This window comes from Parasteatoda tepidariorum, chromosome 7, assembly GCF_043381705.1.
Source record: "Parasteatoda tepidariorum isolate YZ-2023 chromosome 7, CAS_Ptep_4.0, whole genome shotgun sequence".
NCBI lineage: Eukaryota > Metazoa > Arthropoda > Arachnida > Araneae > Theridiidae > Parasteatoda > Parasteatoda tepidariorum.
This window is the reverse complement of record NC_092210.1, coordinates 1,115,438-1,138,897: the sequence shown is the minus strand read 5'-3', so window position 1 is coordinate 1,138,897 and position 23,460 is coordinate 1,115,438. Positions and strand designations below refer to the sequence as shown.

General features: G+C 31.3%; 1 protein-coding gene across 2 annotated transcripts in view; it reads left to right on the top strand.

The window, feature by feature from the left end:
- The window catches only part of LOC107441892 (agrin-like), a 123,479-nt gene that overhangs the window by 39,284 nt on the left and 60,735 nt on the right, over window positions 1–23,460 (top strand). For both annotated transcript variants that reach the window (XM_071182996.1, XM_016055288.3), the window contains exons 2-5: window positions 911–1,126; window positions 7,082–7,297; window positions 16,226–16,438; window positions 21,942–22,036. In XM_071182996.1, the coding sequence (XP_071039097.1) occupies window positions 911–1,126; window positions 7,082–7,297; window positions 16,226–16,438; window positions 21,942–22,036 (740 nt within the window). The remainder of the gene's footprint in view (window positions 1–910; window positions 1,127–7,081; window positions 7,298–16,225; window positions 16,439–21,941; window positions 22,037–23,460) is intronic.

Here is a 23,460-nt window from a genome sequence, read left to right as displayed (position 1 = left end):
AAACATGAAACTTTCAAAAAGTGTCCACACTTTTCGCCACCACTGTATGTAACATAAAAAGCTTCAATTAATCTTTTTATGCTATTTCTTTTCTGTAAATCCTTTTCTTTCCTTTTATTATTCAAATCGAAACATTTTCTCACACTTTTAAATTCATATCTTGTCCTTAAATCTATTTTTGGCTGAAGTATGCATTAAGTAAAAACAAGATATTTCCTCCTTTTGCTCTTTGTGTGAATCGCGCGACCTATTTAATAAACCAATTACAATTACTAAGGTTTCCCTTATTCCCTAAAAAGAAACATTTTACGGATTTACTTTGTAAGATTTTCCCTAACATATAATCGAAGAGCATAACTTTTCAAAGCCCTTTTATAGCTGCTCTCTGTCTAATAATTAATAAATAAATTTTGTACCTTCTTTCCCTGCCTAAACCTGTTTTAATCCTTCCACTCGGCTATAGATATATATATATATATATATAAAAAGTACGAATTGTGCGAAAATGAAATTAATGTACTCAAATATTTCTTGATATAACCTTATTATTTTTTCGCTCAGTTTCAACAAAAAGAAATCTTGGAAATATATCTTCAATGCATCGTTATTAGATGTGATTTTGTAGCAGTAGAAAGCTAAATACTCTCAGTCTGTAGCAGTTCTCAATCTCTCGTTAAACAATCCTTTACTGAAGCACTGCCCTTGCGAATTTAATGACTCGAGCCACTACAACATTTTATCTTCTTCCTTTCAATTTCTTTTTTTTTCCTCATCGTTTACACATCAAACTTAATCAATAATAGACATTACATTTCAGTGCAACTCATATATTTAATGCAGTATAGCCGCTTCTGGCCACTATATTCCACATCCATTCAACCACTGAAGTATCTCATTTTCTTCTTTTTAGATCCCTGTGAAGGTGTAGAATGCCCAGCTTCCCAAGTATGCCAACTAGACAACAACCGCAATCCAATATGTAGATGCAATGCAATATGTTCGCCCGATTTCAGACCAGTCTGTGGTTCTGATGGAAAAACTTATATAAACGAATGTTCCTTAAGAGTAGAATCTTGTAAATCTAGGAGGAGCCTTCGAATTATATTCAGTGGAGAATGTAGTTCAGGTGAGATCAGAACTTTAAAATATTTTTTTTTAAAGATATAAAACTTCGCTATTCTTGCATGTTTTGTTCTGTAGCGTAACAACCACTAAATCTATTCAATTCCTATTCACTAGTATATAACGCTGTTAACTGGGTTCTATCTTTAGGTACTTTTTGATATATGACTGTTGACATTGTCGTTAGCCTTTTCCCCACATTGGTGATCCGGACGTGATCCAAATCACCAATTTGTGCATGCTACTGAATTTGTCAATCGTCATCTATTAAAAGATACGTCCTGATGGGATTGAGCTGACATGTGATATATATTAGTGAATTTGAATTGAATAAGTGTAGTGGTAGCTACGCTACAGTTCAAATAGTAGCGAGCATATTAGGGAAATTAAAAGGACGCTGCTTTGGGAATATGAGTGCATTTAAAAAATGAGTATTAATATTTAATATTCATTCTCTTTGATTTCAGAACGAGTTTTACCGATTTGGGCATAGATTCTGTCAGGCTTCTACATGTTTTGATAGTTTTTTCAACCCTTAACTGTTCTTAATAATAAATAAATATAAGATTAACAAATTAATTATAAATTATTTTGTCAGAGGTATAGATGAGCGGTCCAGGTCTGAAATCAATGATATAATTAAAGAATTGATTTAGTGCAATGGGATACATGCAGGTGACGTAGTTTGGGTATCTTGATCCTCATTGGTTGTTGAAACGTGACATTTGCTTACGTCAGCAATAATTCTTTCCATTCTATTTGAGTAAGCCAAACTCTCCAAGTATCAATTGTCTTAAGTGACACATTCTATATTCTTATACAAATGTTTTTTTTCCACAAATATTTCAATTCTTTCTTTATATTATTTAACACAAAGACAGGCTGGAATCCATGTAGAACATAAACTAATTATGCATCGAATTTTCCAGGTACACAAAACAAAAATATGTCAGGGCTACAATAAAATACAAAGACAAATAACAAATCTACGTTAAGTAAATGACATATTTCAATAAATTGGATGTGCTGTATTGAATTAACTTGGCGTTAGTTAAAATTTTAACTTGTGTAGAGAAACTTAGCTCAAGCGCTGATGTCATTAGTTACATGTGTGGGTATCCGTGTTCTTCTTCTCGAAGAGCAGGTTGGAAATATAGAAACAATTAAATATATATTCATTTATTTAACAGCATGAAGTACATTAAGAAACAATTTGCAATCTCCTCAAAACAAAGTCTAGTCTCGTTTTATTCTAAAAACAATTCGCATGCGACGTTTTTGGATATTGTCGTGTTATGCTTTCCTCGTTTCATCCTATCCCTTGCTTTTGTCAGTCTCGTTAGATTTTATTTTTTAACGTCCTGGCGTATTTATCGTTTTGCAGTTCATTTTGTTTTGCTAATTTTTATCACTATTTTACTCGGTTAATAATATTGTATGCACATAAAAAAGGCTAAAAGTTGTAAGATCAATTCTGAAGCATTTTTTGACGAAATATCCCTATAATTTATTTAATTTTAATTTTTTTTTGTATTCATTATTTTTCAGTATATTTTTAAACTTTAGCTTTTATTTTATTTTAACCGCACTCCTATTTTTTTTTCACTACTTGCTTTGTTTTGCTTTTTTTTTCATTTGCTTTATTCTTTGTGATTTAGATTTCTTCTATTTTTCTTTTATTTTACGGCAAGTATCCAAATCGAATTGAAATATTTCATCTCATTAATTTTGTTTACAATTCATTTTTCATAATCCCTTTGAGAAGTGACTGTACGTCGCCGTTTGAAAAGCAGTTCCAAACATGTTTTCTTTAAAATTGAAAAGAAATTAAAATTTATTCTTGATACAATTAATACGCTCGATGCTGTAATAATAACAGAGAGCATTAGAACGTGCAGGCTCTTAAAATCATTAAAAAGTCCTTAGTTCATAAAACCTTTTTAAAGGTCCTTAAAAGGCACATTTTGTTTCTTTGATTCTTATCTTTCTCCTTCCTCCACTGTTCTAAAAATATCATCAAAGCCGATGCATGTTAATAGTTAATTTTTTTAAGATTTAAGAACGCATTCTAAAAGAAATTAACACTATTTTGTAAATACTAATTTATAATTGCTTGAATTTTTCAATCAATAAGTTAATTACAATCAGAGTTAATACAAATTAATTGAACCATTTTAAAATTCGTATTAGTTAAAAGTATTTTCGAAAAAAATAGTATAATTTGTGGATGTAGAAGAAACATCCTTTAAATACGCGTTTCGAGGTATAACTAATTAATAAAGAAATTTAATAAAGAAATCAATGCATTAAATATATTTTAATAAAGAATTAATCCCACTTACAGGCATTAAAGATTTCGAAAAATAAAATAATCCGACATAAGTTATAAGACATTTTGTTTTATTCGTAAGTTTAAAATATAATATTTAGTGTACATGATTTCAAATTATTTTAGAATAAATTTCAATGTTTCTTTCAAGACAAAAATTATTTTAAGAGATTAAAGATAATGGAAGTAAATAATTTTAATCCGATATTCGTGTACATTGTTTATGAGAAGTAGTTTTTAAGGCAGCAAAAATTTTAATTATGCATTTATCATTTATAATCACTTAGAATGTGTCTTATAGGGAAGAGAGATTAAATTATATATTATTATATTATCGAGAAGAAAATGTATTTATAATATTTTTTCATTGATATATATAGAGTAACGATTGTTTTTTTATATTATTATTTACAATGTTTACAAAGTATAGATTTATTTTTCAATAAGGAATTAATGTTTAAAAATTAAAAAAAGATGTTTCATAATACAACGTTTTACCTGTTTTTTATTTTAAGAACTTTAGTCAATTTTATTTTAATTTTCAAAAAAGATTTTATCTAAACAAACACTTTAGCGCATTCCGGCTTAAATTATTTCGAATAAGATATTAGAAAATTTAATAATTAATTGCAGTTCTACAAGTAAAATTATTATTTTAGGAACGTATTTTTCAGATTAAATACAATTATTTGTAAATACAAAAACTATCTAAAATAAAGGAATAAAGCGAAATTACTGATTCATATTTATCGATTACTAATATATATTACTTAATCGTATTTATCGATCACTTAATAAAACTTATAGCCGATAATAAACTTAATAAATTATGTTTTTACAGCATTTCGAGCTACGTACATTTAAAACCACCATATTTATGAAAAGAAATTAATTTGTATAGACATAACGTTGTTCTTTTACTGTTCATAAATCCTCTTTCGCCAATCAACACCAGAACAGGTTTTTAATTAAACACTTATCTAATTGCAGTGCAATTTCTTCGCTTACACAGATATCTTACAGAAATAGCTAAAAATCTATTCCAATCCTTCCACAAATCCGGTATTCTGTTTAAATTTTCTACTACTGTATTTCAACTTTGCTTCATTTCATTCCGGTTTTTCGTTTGAAATTGTTCCAAAAAAGGCTTTTTAAGAAAGATTCCAAATTTTTCAAATCCACTTTCTAAATTATTTTAATTTCCCAAAACTTCAAAAGCTCAAAAATAAATTACATAACATTTTTCAAAGTGTGCTCCAACCTACTTTAAATAAATTTAATTCACTTCCGTAGCTAAGTTTAAAAAAATCATCATCTTAGATAACGTAAAATTAATGCTACAAAATAAAAACTACATCTCCCTAGAACTACAAACTACAGCTTAAACTTTTATGCATATAAAATTTATAAAACGGCATAAGAAATTATTATCAGTGTTATTTCATGCTAATTGGAAATAGGTATACAATATTTGCATTCTGAAAAGGGCAGAGCGTCTTACAAAAAATGAAACAAATGTATACTTTTGACTGACTGCTATAATTCTAAAGAATAAATTTAATTCTTTTTAAAGGCAAACTGTGTTGTTTTCGGCAGTGTTAAAAATTATTTCTTCCTTTCATCTTGCAGATTGCTTTTTCCAACTGTGAAAAAACATCAAAATAATTTAAAGGAATGTAAGACTAAAGTTCATTTGTCTCCCTTATGCAGGAGAAATTCATATCTTTTATTAAAAACATTTTAAATAAAATTACATTAAATAAAAATATATTAAACAAATATATATTAAATAAAGATGTTCCTTGGTTGTTAACTAAACAAACATCATTAATAAAGTTACGGAAAAAAGCATTTCCATTTTAGAACTTTTTTATTCGATTTATTATCTTGAACTCAAGTTAGCAGCAAGCACAACTTTTAAACTTGTATTCAAGAAAGAAAGGACATGCATTACAATTAACAAAAAAGCACCAATAGTTTTAAAGCAAAATGGGGTAATAAGACCTTTTTAGACAAACTTATGTCTAACTTTTATAGATAATAATAAGGCATTTTGATTACTTTACCAAATAAGAACATTTATGCTTAATAATATAAAAACTTTATTTGCTTCAAAAAATATATAAAAGTGTTAAAAGTCGTCATTTTTCGAGAGCTCAAATATAGGTATTCATTCTCAAGATTTACCAGATGTGAATGAATAAGGCAAAAGAGATTTGAAACACAAGGTGTAAAGCTGTCAATGAAACAAATATTGAATAAAGGGGGAAATGACATTAACTTGTAAATTTATGGTAGGTGAAAGGGAAAAATAAAATAAAGAAAATCCAGATTTCCGGAACATTAGAATGATTCATCTTTATCCTAAAATTTTCTTTCGTCAATATGAATGCTGGTTCACTTGATAACGTCATGAGTCACTCACCACTTCTTTATAACAGGTTGAAATGCAGCCTGCCCCTAATTTGCCCGGTTTTTCTAATTTTTCTTTTTTAAGCTTTATTTATTTTTCGTTAGCTAATTAAAAATTTCTGTTTCCCTCTCTGCGCCGGTGGTATTTCAAATTTTGATTTTCATCCATATTTATTTTCACATTTTTCGTTGGAAACATAATGTTTTCTCTTATTAATACTGAGTTTTGAGAATGGGTACTAATTTTTAATTGCTCGAAACCAGTGCTTTTATTACCACCATCATACTTTTTGAAGCAAAAGAAGTTTTTTATACTATCTAGTACGTTAGTTTAAGTACGTCTTGAGGTTATTCACTTAAGAACTTTTATGGTTTAGAGAGAAGTATATACGATTTTTGAAATCTAGAAATTAACTATCCAAGTCAAAACTCTTGATCGTCCCATCAAAGAATTTTGATGATTTATGCTGGTTTCAGTGCGATTCATGATGGTCCAACATTATTTGATGGTCGCCATCATTCAACATTTTCCATTACGTGTTCATGTTTTTTGATATGCCAACCAACTACCATCATTCCGTGAGGGAAAATGCTACTTTAAAACCATCAAGAGAAGTTTGACTCTCATGGACCAACAATCCATGATGATCCGTGATGGTGGTTCCAATCTTTGATGGTCCAATAGGAATTCCTATTGGTTCTCAAGAATATACCATCAGAACAATTTTTGCTTTTTTTATGTTGAATCATCACATGAATCAGTCCGAATTCCTACATTGTAATGATTGTTGTTCATGATCGTTCCAACATTTGATTTCTAAGATACTATGATAAAAATTCGCGATGGTTCAACATGAACAAACCATCAAGACAGTTGCTATTCTTATGTTGAACCATCATAAATCAGTCCGAATTCCTACATTGTGGTAATAATTACTTATGTTGGTTATTATCAAAAAATATAATGGTTCATGATAAAATTATAAATGATTACCATCAAGGTAATGTTGTTCTATCAGTCAAAAACCATAAAAATTTTTGACTTGTATATCCTTGTTTTTGGCAAGCTTGGAGCTTAAGAAAATTCTGACCATTAGAGGTCTTTATTACCCTATTGACATATTTATTGCATGCCATGCAGTAGTTAGATGACATGTAGAAACGTTAATCCTAAGAATTATCCTAGCTGTATTGTAGCATTTCGCATGTTAACTCAAGGTGCCAATCCGTGTGAAAACCTTCAGTGCGGTCCAGGTCAAGAATGTGATATTGATAGGTACGGAATAGCTACTTGCCAGTGTCCGCCAAATTGCGAGCCAGTCATGCGACCAGTGTGTGGGGATGACGGGAAGACCTACTACAATGAGTGTGAGATGAGGAGGAGTGGATGTGAGGTGCAGAGGTTACTGACTGCTGCCTACAGAGGAGCTTGTGGTAAGTTTCCAATTCATCATTTTTCTCCTGAAAGTCACCAACAGTCCCTTAACTTGTGCGCTCGAGTTAATTCGAGCGACGGTGTATTTTAAGCTGCTATAATTTTTCACACTCGAATATAATCGAGAATTGGAAATAACAATGTGAAAGCTAAGAACAAAAATCGTTTCATTGATATTTATCATTTACATAAGCTTGTAAGCTATAACAATTATTTATTCGAATAAGACACACAGAGAAACCAACTTTCTCCGGACAGCAAATATATATTTTAAAGTGGTAGTTTATCAATTGTGATTCTTGTTTTAATAAATTCAATTTAGTAGATTTTTATCCACCACTATTTCAAAACAATTCGTCGGCTTATAGAATTCACCACTTTATAGTACATATGTCATGTCTATACCTTTTAAAATGCAAGCAAAAATAGTCAAATATTTTCAAAATTTACTTTGTAGCTATTTACCGTTTTTTTATTTTATTGTTATTTTGGAGTGTCCGGAGCAGTATGCATTTCTGAATATAACCTTTTTCCATGGAACAAAAGCGCAGAATATCAAAATTGTCCACCAAAAGAAAAGACAATGTTGTAAAGTGTGTTTTTTTAAATAAAAAGAAAGATTTTTTTTTCATAAAATCTGTGCGTTAAGGGGTTAACTAAAGGGTGTCCCAAAAATATAGCAAGATTTGAATTAAATAGAAAACACAGTTTTTGGTAAGCATTGGTAATATTGTATTGTTACTTTTTCATTGAAACATAAAGTACATAGGATTGGGTTATATATGGAATAACACATCGGGCAAATTTCCTCCACGGCTTTGCTGGCACATACGCACTCTTTTGTCGTAATTTTTCATGAGCATTTTTCTGTATAATTGTGGCTGAATTTCGTTGATGCAGCCTTTAATTTTCTCTTGCAATGCACGAGTGGTTGTGGGTTCGTTGACATATACCTTTGAATTCAAATAACCCCATAAGAAGAAATATAGTGGTGTTAAATCGCACGATCTAGGGGGCGAATTATGCAGTAATGGGGGTCTTATGCAGTAATTGAATTGTTTCACTTTCTGTATGGCATGTGGCACTGCCTTGAAGGCTCCATTTTTACTAACCCTAAACTCTCAGCTGTGAAATTGCTCTTTTGTCAAGGTTGCCAACCATTTACTGCAGAAATTGTTTAAAATTCAAATCTTGCGTTAATTTTGGGACACCCGTTACAATGCGAGGCTTTTGGTCTGAATAAGGAAAAGTATCACAGTCACAAAATCCTCCCATAACAAATCAATACCTCTGAAGTTTTTGAATTGGAGATGGGTCGTTCTCTGGTTCAGGTCAGAATAACGATCTGTGGATAAATGAATGGAGCATGTTCGGGTCGTCCCTGAAAAACGGGTTGTGACGTGTGCGTGGCTGAAGTCGTCTTCTTGGCCATAGATGGCGCCACTGGAAAAACTGTCTTAGAAATGTGATTCCTGATTCGCCATTGCCAATCAGGAAGCTTGATTTCAAGCAGGCTTTCTGATTTGCAGTGGCATAAGTAACAACAACAATATTGTCTATTGTTCAGAATCATTCAAATCAAGTTGTAGCATTAGAGAAAAAGTGTTTTGAAATTATTCTTTATTAAATGGCATTAACAAAAGCATTGCCTAAATGTATTTATGTATTGCGAATTTTTAAATAATTCTAAACAAATGCATGCAGGGTAGGAAAACTGGGGACATACGAGTGCTTGATAAGAATGTAATTCGATTATTTGGGTGTTTTTTTTGTAAAGAGCTTTGTAAAATGCTGCCTTCGAGCCAAAATAAGTAAAACTGGGAAGTATTCTATTTATTCTATATCTATAATCAAGCAACAGCCATTTGTTTTTAAAATTAAAACCATAGTTAAGAGATTAAACTTTTTTTAATTACGTTAAATATGATTCAAAAGATAAAATACACATTTTATATCCTGGTTTAATATTTGACATGTACAGTGTTATAAATTCGGTTTAGACGTTTTTTGGTTCAGAAACATTTGAACCAACGAAGCCATGAGAATTGTTATCATTGTATGCCTCCCCGATATAAAGTGATCTGTTTCATGTTCCTATTTTTATAAAATGCTTAATTGAAAACCAAAACGAATTAAGAGGTCAAACTTATTATAAATTTTGTAAAAGAAACGGTAACTGACAGTTTTTCCCTGTGCCAGTGAAAGAATAAAAGGATAAAATCCTTTAAGAAACTTTAATTATTGGAAATGTAATAAAAAGTGCAATGAACTATATTTATTTATTATTTTAAGCATTAAAAACAGTGTAGTTCTGTTTTATTTATTATTAAAACTAAATAAATATATATCATTTTAGATTTTATTACAGCATTTTCGCAAGTTTAACTTTTCTTATTAACTTGCCTTCGTACAATTCGGGGAGATTTCTATATTGTGATTTGTGGCGTAATTATCTCCAAGTCTTGGCAACTTCCGGGAAAAACTATAAAAGAAAAACATCACAGATAAGAACCAACTTGAAAGTTATAACTCGTAGCCACCCCCGGGCAAACTCTACATGTTTTTTTTTTAAATTGCAAGTTTAAAATCTATTTGGCACCTTGGGGATTGTAGGTGGCGCGACCCATCAGGACACGTAAATATCCCCTGCAATTTTCTATTGTTTTCACTTTTAAAAAAATACCGTTATGCCTTGTAAATATCAAAGTACAACGTGTGCGTAGAAACGTCGGAAGCTCTTTTAATTAACCAGTTGATATTTTTGAAGCATATTTTAAACTAGAGACCCTGCTCTGCACGGATTCCTCTACTTCATAAGTAAACACTTCAGCAATTCGTTTCCAGCACATTCTAAAATAAAATTTCATTTCTAAATCAAACTTACCTAAAATATATAAAATGAAAAATAAATAATAAATCATTTAAAACAGTATTTGTCTGCGAATGCGTATACGGGTGTAATACGTGGAACGATTTATTTCCTAACAAATTTCCAGTATTTGCCATTTCGAAAAATATTTGCAAGCGTGTCAAATTTATCCTTGTTAGATATTCAAAATAAACGCTTGGGATTGGTGGAGTCATGACACATGACCCATTGGCATTTTCTTGTTAGCAAACTTAAGTTCTTCGTAGAAATCTAATAGTAAACAAAAGGAACTTCACCGCCAGAGACCAAACACAGCGCCAATATGTATTGGTATTCTCTAGCGGAATTCGACAAATATTATTCTTATAATTAGGGACCATATAAAATATTCGGGTTACGAGACTCATTCTTCTATTGTTTAGTAAGAAATATAATGAAATATTCTTAAAGCTGATTGTCTCCATTTTTACCCAGATTTTTTGTCAACATTAATTCGATTTCGTATATGGAAATAAAAAATCTTATGCACAAAATTTTAACTATTTTTCAATCAAATAGAACGCTTAAATTTTTAATGAAGTTCAGAACCCGATTGAGCTCTTATCGTTTTTTCGGCCGTTTATATTGTTTTTCGATCTGTTTTCCTGCCGTAACAGCTCAGATAACTTTAGGAGTACTAATTTAGTAACGTATTCTACCTATGCTACCATGTGTAACGTGATTGCTTGGTTTATCTGACATAACGAATAAAAAAAAATTTAAATATTAAAGAGCGGACAATAAACTCTTTTTTTTTACTGAGAGCTAACAATAATCGTTGATGTTATTTTCAGAATATTTTTTTTTAAAAATTGTTGTCTGCAATTTTATTTATACCTATGGCTAGTTCTTAATCAGTAAAAAAATTGTATTTTTCAAACGTTTCGCCTGAACGATCTTATTGAAACTTTGAACACATTTTGGGGTTTAGATTTCCCCCTTCATACCACAGTCCGAATTTCAAAATGTTTTCACATACAGTTCCAAAGCTGTCAGAAAGGCACAAGACGAGCCTCTTCATTTTGATATCATAGATTTTATTACGCAAAAAAATTTCAATTCTCAATTTCTTTAGCCTTTAACAATAATGTTTAAGTAGTAGCTACACGTGCATATTCTGAATTTGGAAGACTGTGCGCATTAAAAGGCATTCAAATATGCCTTTGAAATTAGTTTTTTTTTTCATGTGTTATATACCATTTTTGAAGAAAATCTAATTGTCTATTGTTTTTTGAAATTACATACATTTGTGTGTTTAATTTAGGTTTATAAATCTTTTTCAAATAGAAGGACAGATAGCACAATACAGAGAAAGACAGCACGAAGATACATTCAGGGTTCGAACCAGCTATCTCCACGCTTTGCACAGCGTTTAGCGGGTGATACCGCTCGGCAAGGGAGGCCCCGAATATCGTACCAGTAATTTAAAAATGCACATCTCAGTGTTTACTCGTCTCCATTGGAAGCGCGTCAGTCTCATAAGCAACCAAACACTATTTTTGAGCCACGAAGTCTTAGAGGATAGTGTTCGCCTTTCAATGAGCTGAATCGGGTTCGAATCCCTGCTATAGAGCGGCGATACGAATTCCTCATCCGCCTAGCACCGACAACAGTGCTAACGTGAAATATCCTCTGTATTAGACGGATCATGGGTTAGAGTCCCTTAGCCGTCAGGCTAATCTTGGGAGATTCTCGTTGTCCTCCTCTTCATGTAACTCAAATGCGGGTGGGTTCCATCAAAAAGTTCTCCACGAAGACAAAAATCCCCCCCTACTTGATCCAGGAGTTCGCTTGTCTTCTGAAATGGGTTTAAAATTACAAGGCTACAGGTATCCAAGGCATCTTGGGTAACAGCGCGATTCAAACCCGCTACCTCTACTCTTTGCTCGATACCGCTCGGCAAGGAAGGCAACAAAATGATTTTAAAATTGAACAAAACTGCCGGCATTTTCACTTCCTATGTAACAAAAGATTTAAAAAATTCAAATTGAAGACACATTTTAACAGTGATGCCAAGTGAAAGTTCCAAAAAATAATTAAGGTTGATGAGAGTTTTCCTATAAATCATCAAATATGAAATAATCCATAATACATTTAAAAACAGTGCTCTATAACTTCGACAATTATAAATTATCTTTTACTTATATTTAGAAAAGATAGTATTTAGAATACTCCTTGATAAAGCTTCTAATGGTTTACAAGCCTACATAAGAGAATTCGGATAAAAATAAATACAAGCAGAATAGCACTCCAGTAATTAATTCCCGTTGATTGATTGAGTTAGCCTACACATGTTTCTGAATCAATTATACTATAGAGGAATGAGGATATTCTATTCTATCCCTAATCAATAAAATACAAATCGTTAACATTGCATTTAGAAAGGCCACTTCAACGAAAAAGTCAACTTTTTTTTATACAATAAGGAAAAATGTAATTGTAAAATTATATACAAATTTAAAATATTTGGTGATATTAAAGCGTCTTATATAGATTTGTGTGCTTTGGAATCAAGAATTAAAATTTCAAAATGAACTACATATTTCGTCAACAGATGGCATTAATTATTTAAAACGCTATATATTTCTGTTGATTTCTGCTGTTTTTTAGCCCATTTAAATTGAAATATATATATGCACGGAAGTCTATTATCGTTGCTTTCAAAATACACTGTGTTGCAGTAAATAATGGTTATTTTGAAAATATCGTTAGATATATTTTTTATTTAATTTGCAGCTCCATTTATTGATATTCCATGTAATTTATTCTATTTCTTGATTATATAATAAAACTTGGTTATAAAATTATTGTTTATCTAAGCGGAACGCAGTAAACACCTTCTATTTTCCTTTAATACATCACTCACATCGTAGTTTGTTGTTGGAACACCTTGAAACAGCCCTTAGTAAGGCTCAGATTATGTAAATAAATTAAACCTAATTTTTTAAAGTAAAAACGAAAAATTTAGTTTGTTATTCAAGCTAAAACCGTGGTTCAGTGATGCTCTAGAGCTTCATGGAATAATCTCAAGATTTTAGAGATCATTTCTTCTTATTTTTCTGAAAAAAAGAACAATAATAATAATAAATAAGTAAAAGTAATGATTTTGTAAACCTCTAATTGATTGTTTTGGTATATTTCTTATAAGACTTTTCAAAACAGAATAACTAATCCTAAGCATTTTATTTCATAACCGCCAATAGAATATTAGAATAGAATATTATTACTACACAATAGAATATTAGCGACGGTAGGGGAAACATCCCTGAGGATGATCCAAAGTCATGCAATCGCAATTTTCAGCATCTGCAGAGGGGATAGCTCTCCCTCTTTGGTAGCTCGATGATCTGCACTCGAAGTCAAGCACTTTACAGGTAGAGCAGTTTAACGAGGACCGATACCGCACACTCTCGGTTCCTACGCATTCTGATCAAAGTGGTCACCCACCCGCTTACTGACCGCAGCCAGTGATGCTTGACTTTGTGTTCAACTGGAAACCGTGTCTTTAAAATCAGTCCACTGCGGGACAACCCTTTCTGGGAAATCGGTTATCAGACATTGCCTGATATTAATCTTAAGATTGTTGGATTCAACGAATTAGAGTATACTCCGATCTATTTTGTGATTGATCTAAGAGTTATACTTGAGCATGATGGTAAAGGGTTTTATTTTATACTGTGTTATTTACATCCAAATTGACCCATAATATTTCAAAATTTAGTTTAGGAAATATAATATTATGGTTCAACTAAGCAGCAAATGAATGTTGCAGGAAATTGTAACGAGAAAGTTTCTTAATATCACTTCATAAGATACGAAGTACTCCTTGCTCTCTTAAACTATCTTTCAAAATGTATTATGTATTAATATGTTCCAAAAGACCCACTAGGCACACTTTATTCTCTAAATAATTTCTCCTGGGCAACCAGAACTCTCTTTACAAATGCTTGTCCCTGCAAACATTACTCAAATACCTGATAAATAACCCTTTCTGGGAAATCGGTTATCAGACGTTGCCTGATATTAATCTTAAGATTGTTGGATTCAAAGGATGAGAGAAAACTCGGATCGATTTGGTGATCGATCTTTTAGGAGTTCTCCTTTTAATGATGTGATACTGGCGGCATCTCGTATTGATCACACATCCAATTACTCACACTGTTTTGGTAATGAATTAAGGGGCTGTCGCCAGTATAGCCAGCACCATTCCCAAAGATATTGACGAATATATTCGGGATGAGCAAACCTCGTTAATTATTCTAAAGTTAAGACTTTGAATTAAAGGAATTAAAAGCGTCACTTGATTAACATTATTTGTTTATTTAAGTTGAGGAATTAGAAAGTTCACGAAACGATGATTTCTGAAATTTATTAGATTTGGGTCAGGATTTTAAAGAAAAAGATATTAATTTTATTTTTAAAAAAGAAGCTTCAGGGAAAATTTTCGCAATCTAAAATGAAAGGAGTTAAATTAGAGCAAATGTATACAATACAGTGAGACGCAGAAACTTTTTTATAAAATCTAAAATAAAGGGAATTGAATTAGTGAAAATCAATATAATACAGTGTGACGCGGAAGATTTTTTATAAAAGTTTTTATAAAATCTAAAATGAAGGGAGTAAGATTGGAGCAAATGAATATAATACAGTGTGACGAAGAAGATTTTTTATAAAAGTTTTTATAAAATCTAAAATGAATGGAGTAAGATTAGAGCAAATGAATATAATACAGTGTGACGCAGAAGGATATAAAATATATAACGGCTATAAAAAGGAAAAAAAAAATTTAAAAAAATGCGAAGTCACAAAATCACTCTAATTAAATAAATATTACTCAAAAATGCACGGCATAATATTTTACGGTAAAAATGCATTTTGCGTATGATGCGTCCTAAGTGCTATTACTTTATACAGTAATTTGATTCGGTATTTTTTACAGTTCATATAAACCTAGTTAACATTGCTATTCCTGTAAATTTTTGGATATAGCCGATAGTAAGAACAGGTTATGATGTACGCTTTGTGACAGAAGTCTTAAGCTCTGCATAAAGTCCCCAAGCATATTTACCAAAATTGGGAAACATTTTGCTTCATAAAAATCTCCCTAATTGTATGTTTCTTTTATTATTATTCTGTTACATTTAATTTGCATTTTAAGCCAAACTATCTAACCTATTAAAAATTAAGATTCTGCTACTATGCTTACTTGAATAAATTATAAAAAATCTTTTCCTGTTTTTTTTTTCTAAATGTGTGGAGTTGATTGATAATTTGGTTTCACACTAATGTTAAACAGCAGGCAACAGTAATATATATTTTTTAATATTACTTGCGTATGTACTTACTTATATTACTTATATTACGTACTTATATTAAAAATTTAATTAACAGGATTGGAAAAAATGCCTCTGAATTTAAGCGGATGAGGGATTCCGCTTAGCCTATTTAAACACACATATGATAACGGTGTTGATACTTTTCTTCCACATTAATACGATTTAATTAAACAAACGGCTGCATATTGAATTGCAAATGCATCAAATAAGAATCGCATAAATAAATTTCAGAGTTTATTATCAAATTTACGTAAAATTATAAATTTAAAATGTTTTTTTACTTTTAACTGAAACATGAATTCAGTTGCAACAAACGCATTAGTAAAATTTGTAGAGAAGATTGGATCATTATTTTAAATTAATTTGATGGAATGGTGGAATTTTAAAATTAATTTGATGGAATGATTGAATTTTAAATTTAATTTAAAGAAATAAAAATACGGAAATGAATAAGCCATCAGCCATAAAGAAAAACTTATGTTATAAGAAAACGTTATGATAAGTTTGCGAATGCGTATTCGATCATCTTAAATGTGAATACCGAATTTTCAGTTTACGCTTTTAATTTTACGAATGTGTCCTTAGATGGGCAGACTCATAAATTGTAAAAAAAGAAAATGTAAAATCAATTTTTTTTTCCACAGATCTCTTCCTAAGTCCTTTTTTTTTATTATTTTCCGAAGGTGCTATTGGAACGTGTTTTGAACATGAATGTGAGAATGGAGCTTTATGTTTTATGAGAAACCGCAAACCTTATTGTGCCTGTGTTGATTGCGCTGAAGACTTTGATCCAGTGTGTGGGACTGACGGCATTTCTTACATCAATGAATGCAAACTGTTCCGAGAGGCTTGCGAACAAATGAAAAAGATAGCAGTCGCTTACCAAGGACTTTGCAGTAAGTGAATTTTTGAATCATACCCAACATATCTTTTAAAAATAATTTCAGCATTTTGTATAAAAGCTCCCAGCAACTGATCAAACAAAGTTAATCGAAAGCGTTTAAGAGCATAGGACCCACATTTGTTTCTGCAAACATAATGAAATTTCCAAATAACATTTTTAAATAAATAATGATTTTTCAAGAGTAAACAAAATAGGTCAAACTTTTATAGCTTTAGAGAGATTTGACCTACCACGAGGAGGCCACTCTCATAGGGTTTAAAAGAGTTGTAAGAACTTCTTCTATAATAATTGTTATAGCTAATGACTGTGTCTTATGGAATATTTAATGCTAAGCGGAATTGGTATCAACCAGCCATCAGTGGGATTCGAACCCGGTTCATCTCATTGGAGGGCGAACGATCTATTCCCTGAGCCATCACAGCTCTAAATGATTTGTTGTAGTATAATGACAATTTTAGAAAAAAAATAGGAGAATAGTTCTTATATAGGAAAGTAGTTAATAGTTCTTACTTTTCCGGTTGAAAATATTCCAAATAATCGCACAAACTGCAATAAGTATTTAATTATTAAAAGGCATGACCAGAAATGCCTGATCTCTTGAGTAGAAAAGTAGAATTCATTAAAAGACGAAAGGTAAGTTCTGTTTACAAACTGTTTTGATTGAAAAGCAGTTATGAAGGATTTCGACATAAAAGCAATCATTCCTTTGGTCGTTTTTTCCATTTGAGAATCACATTAGGGAGAACACAAAACAATTGAAATGGAAAAATAAAATTTAGAACTTCAGACACGATGTGGGAAAATTGAAGTGGTTGACATCGTAAACCACTCAACTCAGCTTGAAATAATATGAAACCATTTTCTTCCTTCTGCGATTCGACTGCCTCCGAATTTAATATTTGATTCTTTCTGAATCTGAAACGTGACCTAAATTCTCCCAATTTTTGCCTTATTGAGGTTTAAAAAAAGAAGATTCTGTTACTAAAAATACTGTCTGAGCCATTTTTTTCATTTCAATATTGAACCTTAAAAATGTATCCAAAGTTTTTAAGCTACATCAAAATATGGACTTCCCTACCTAATTTTAACTGGTTTATTGTACTATAATAAAGACTTTATCTTAAATTATAGTTCATTTAAAAAATATAAAGTACTTTATCATTTACGAAATAGATTTGTCTAAAAAAGTATTTATTCCAAAAAAGTGAAAACAGCGTAAACGTCAAAAAAAAAAAATTATAATTAACTTTCTTCACCTTGAAACAATGTCCGCGATCAAGCTTGTATCAACCTTAAATATGGTTCTCAACTTAGGTGTGCATACCCTGGAGGGCGTAGAACAATTTTTACTTAAGCGGGAATTTTTCATGAATAAAGAATATCTTGAAACTATCTGTACCTCAAATAAATTTAGCCTGTATTTAACTCTTAGGTATGGTGTGATATAAAATTTGCTTATGAAATTATTTACATTTCCAGTCAGCTTTTGTTTCAAATTGCGATTTTTTCTACTTGCATTGACCATGTTTGTTAGGGGGGAGGCGTGAACTTATATAAATGTTTATAGTGGGGTGCAGAACAGGAAGAGAAGAAGCACCCCTGTCCTAAGTTCATCCGCCTCATCGTACTCTTTAAACTTCATATTACGCGATGTTAAAGTGCACGATAAGTTCATTGAAATAAACACGATAATAAGTTTAATTTGAATGAAAACATGGTTCAATTACAAACCTCATTGAAAACTTGATTCAGTTTCACCTTATTGTCTTTCAAGATAGCGATATTAGGGTTTATCATTTGTTTAGAATGTATATTATTGAAGATTCTAATAGAGCACTGATTTTTTTTTTTACATATTTCAGGGTGTTGTTTAGAAATAAATTTGAATTCAATAATTCACTTACAAAATAGAAATTTATGTGAAATCAAATGATTTTATATTTTGCAAAATCCTATTGTTCTAATTAAAGATTGCAGAATCCTCAAGTTTCTTTAATCAGCTTCCAGTCCTTATGTTTGTTTGTTTTCCGTCGCTTTTTCATCTGGCATTAAATTCAAGTACCTTTTAATTTTTTTTACCCTTATCATAAAGATTTTACTTGAATTGGGCATGGTATAGCAGCACAGGTTTTTGCAAAATTCTCTTTTATTTTTGCATAAGATTTATCATTACGTCTGAACATTTACATTAATTCATCCTTATTATAGTTCGAAACTCAGTGAAACTGTTTACAAAGACAATATGCATTGAGGATCAATTCATATGCATTATGCATTTAACTAGTTACAAATTTCCTTAATATGATTTGTTTAATTTTTTCTTCTGTGAAACATTTATCAGTGACAGTTCTTTCTTCCAAGAGCGGCTAATTTATTTAGAAATTTTGACTCTGGTATACTAACTTTCGCAATATACTTTTACTTCTGTAAACTTATCTAAAGACGCTTGGTGTTTGAGCGGTAGAGCTTCGCGCTGTCGTGCCAAAGGTCCCTGGTTCGATCCTCGGGCCGGGCAAGGTTGACTCAGCCTTTCATCCCTTCAGTGGGTCGATAAATGAGTAATAAGCATGCTTGGGAACTAAACACTGGGGGTTTCGCGTTCGGCTGACCGCCTAACCGAAACATCTGCTCCTGCACCCCAGAGTCCAAAGGTCAAGAAAACTCAGATGGGCACAGTAGACCTTGGCCCTCTGTGGGCGGTCGAGCCGCTGAGTTTAGTTTAGTGAACTTACCTAAAACAACATTTTTTCAGCTTTAGCTTGGAGCTCTGTAGACAGGACATGTTTACTTCTGTGCATTTACGTAGAGAACTTTTTCAGTTACCGTGTTCTATGTAAAAGACAGCAACCACCTTTGCGTTTGTTTTCTTAATGCTTGGGAACTGTACTGACTGTTTATCGCTTAGTTATTTCGCTTCATAAATGTCATTATATTTTTGAGTTTACGACTATCAATGTTCAACTCCGTATCCTTGTCATTTTGAACCCAATCCAGAAGACAAGTGTACTCCTGGATGAAGCATTGGGAGAAATTTTGCCTTCGTGGAGGACTTTTTGATGGAACTATCCGCATTTGCGTTACATGGAGAGGAAAACCACGAAAACCTAACGTGGGTAGCCAAACGGCAAATAGATTCTAACCCATGATCCGTCTACCACTGAGAATATTTTACATGCTGTGGTCGGTGTAAGCTGGATGCGGTATCGACCAGCGATTGCTGGGATTCAAACTCGGTTCACCTCATTGGAGGGCGAGCGCTCTATCCCCTGAGCCATCACTACCGCTTAGTTAACGATGTAAACGTTTCATCTTTACAACTGGACACCATCATTTACAATTCATGTTCATATATTGTGTTCCAAATTTTATATTTCTGGCCTATAAGGCAAGCAACAACTGTAATTTATGTTAGTGAACATTCTTTAACTATAACTTGGAGTTCTCTAAACAGCACATCTTTGCATCTGTACATTTACATCCTTACATCTGGGGTTGATTCATTTGAAGTCTTCCTTTGTTCATCACAATCCATTTGTTTTCTTGTACTGATAAGACACAGATGTGCATTTCGAGATTTCAGTATTCCCTGGACATTTGTACAATTTAATTATCTTTAATTTAATCTTTATTTATTATTTATCTTTATCTTCAATTTAATTTTTATATAAATTTTATTTAATTATCTTTAATTTAATCTTTATATAAATTTTATTTAATTATCTTTAATTTAATACTTAATTTAAATAACCCCATCCCACCCCTATCTGGGCGGGGTGGGGTTAAATTAAACTTAACGAAATTTATTTGTGCATCAAAACACTTTCTTACTTTTTTATAAGTTCTTCCAGTTGTATGTAGTATAATGTAGTTTAATGTAGTAGTATGTATAATGTAGTTAGTAAAATGCAGTTTTACCTTAGTCTGTCTCTTATTTTTATTTCCTGAAAACTAATAAATAATTTCTGTTGTTACATTCGCTCATTTGACAGAATCGTCCACATTTCTGTTTCCCTTAATCCGTCCTTTTAGCTAGAAAAGAAATATTTTTTTAAGCATTTATTAAAATCTTTATAAATCCTTCACTAGACCACTGCCACTAGACATAAATTGAATTTAACCTAGAATTTTACTGTAATTTAAATTGAAACTAAATTGTTGGCAAAGCTTTAAGTTTGGATTTGCATTATGCTCCCAATGTGTGAAAAATACCCACTAGTAAATGCCGTTCTTTTTGCAGGATCGTATTTTTAATTTGTACATTGTAATATCAAAAAATAGTCAAAATTTATTAAAATTTTGTGTTTATCGTAAAAATGCTTACAATTCTGCTGTTAATAATAAATTCCCTTACAATTATATTGTTAATTCATAATTTAAAAGAAAAGAATAAGGGTAGTGAAGTCTAACAGATCACTTTTACAATGTTTAATTGCTTTGTAATTCTATACTCTTAAAGCACTTCCACAATAATCAGTTGAGATCACGCAATAATCGGTCCACAAGATCCATGTAGGCAAAGGTTTCATAATTTGGAAAGCAATGATATTATGATGGCAATGTGGTTGACATCGCTCACCAGCCGTCTTTACTTCCCAAAACAAGTTACAGGCCTGTTATTATATCTGAAGCTGAGTAAACTTCAATAAATGTTAAAGAAGAAACTGAATTGGCAATGAATCTAGACTAACAAGCTTCTTCAACTAATCCATTAGCTTGTTTAGCTCGTGAGTGCATAACTGCATTCGAGAGTAAGTAATTTTAAAATTACCCAATCACGCTAAATGTTAATAGCGTTTAGAAAATTTTTAAACAGCTTATCAGCTATTTACCTTATTATTATGGTGAACTACTATTTAGTAGAACAAACACATTTTGGGTATATTTCTTTTGTTTGTGCGGTCAAAAGTCACTAGCTGTTCGAAAAAAGTTTAGTGCTAAACTTGCGGGTAACCTATGCTTTCTCTCATCATTGTTCTTCGCCAAAACGATATTCATGATTCAAGTATTAAATCATCAGAAATCCGGGTACCTTGTCACTGAGTCAGCATTGAAACAGCTATCTTCACCTTATTAAACTAAACCTCACCTTATTTAACTAAATTATGGTGAACTTCTATTTAGTACAACAAATAAATTTGGGGTATTTTTCTTTATTGTTATCGTCAAAAATCACAGGCTGTTCGAAAGAGATTTAGTTCTAAAACTCTGGGTAACCTATTCGTTCTTCGCCTAAACGATATTCAAACTTCAAGTATTGAATCATCAGCAATCCAGGTACCTTGTCACTGAGGTGGCATCGCGAAACAGCTGTCTTCACTTTTGAAACAGATGCTGACACCAAGAGCTGGATTGGCTTCAAGCCAACTCTACATCGTGCATAAACATATACATGAGCATACAATTTTCAGAAAGATAATGATGGTTGTTCTATAACACCACTGCTCCAAATCTTTTTTTACTTTTATAAAATCCGTTAATGACGTTGTGTGTTTCAGGTGGATGTGAGCATAAGCATTGTGAATATTATGCTGCTTGTGAGAGTGACTCAGAAGGCGTTGGAAGATGTGTCTGTCCTAAAAACTGTGTAAAGGTAAGACACTTAGATTACACTAATTCGTAAATAATCTTAAAATACAAGGTGGGGTTATTAATACAATGGTCCCTTTTAACAACATTAGTGACTTATCATGCTTATAAGCCATGATAATTTTAATAATAACATTAATAATCTAAGGGTAATTCTCATTACTTTTTGAAATTTCGACAAGTTGGCGATTATTACTGGGAGCAACGATGCTTTCTGATAATTAAAAAAAATAATTTAAATTATTACATACTTATTAAAATATTTTTGATACAATAATAAATAACTTACTTTGGCGTATTCAACCGGTTCCGCTCAAAAAAAATTAAAAAATAAAATAACGGTAATAAATTGAATAAAGATTAAAAAATAAAATAATAATGATGATTCTAACAGCAAGTGATCAGAATAAAATAAAAATAAAAATAACGTTAATTATGTATAGAATAATAATAATAAATAACGTTCAAAATAATCTCCCCGAAATATCTTCCAGAAACCTAGTTTGGCGAGATTTCAAAAACTTGCTAGTCAATATATAAAAAAAAGCGCCACGGGGTGGGCTATTCTGGGATTCACCCTAATCTGACGTATCTAATAATTACAGAAATATAAGACATGAATAACTATCCTTTAAGTATTTTTTAAAGTAACATCTGCCACTCGTCATGCATTTATGTACTTGAAAGTAAAAGTTTCAATGTAAAAGTAAAAATTCAGAGTGAAATGTTCTTTAACTCTGACGTTAGAGGTTAACTTTATGATTCCCACAACCTTAAGTCTTGATTCAAAGACTGTGTAGATAAAGCATTTAACATACTCTTTAAAAGATCTATACAAAACTTTTCATTTCCGAAATTTTAATAAAATGGTAAAAGAACAAGCTTAAGGACAGCAAGAGCGTTAGAATTAATTCATAAACAAAATCTATCAAAAAATCTATTCAAAGCTTTTCGTTTCCGAAACATAAGAAAATGCCAAAGGAACAAGCTTAAAGACGTCAAGAACATTAGAACTAATCTATAAAAAATATATCAAAAAATCTATTCAAAACTTTTTATTCCGAAACTTAAAAGAATACTCTTAAAGATATTAAGTAAGTTAGAATTAAACTATAAATTTTTTGGCGATTTTTATTTTGTTTTGTCCCCATATACAGGCATTCGAACATATCATTTGTGAACATTTTATAATAAAAATATGCAACAAAATTTCATGAAAATTCAGTAGATGTAAAAAAATTAAGGTAGTTTCATATAGTAAAAAAATCAAAACCCTCCCATTAGAAAGGGAAATTCTCAACCGCTTGACCACCTAGATCTCCAAACTTGAAACCTAATAACTTTCAGTTGTATATATACTTCTAATCTAACACTTAGTATCGCGAGTTCCTGTAATCATGCAATTTCTTGCTCCCAGATGGCGGTGGA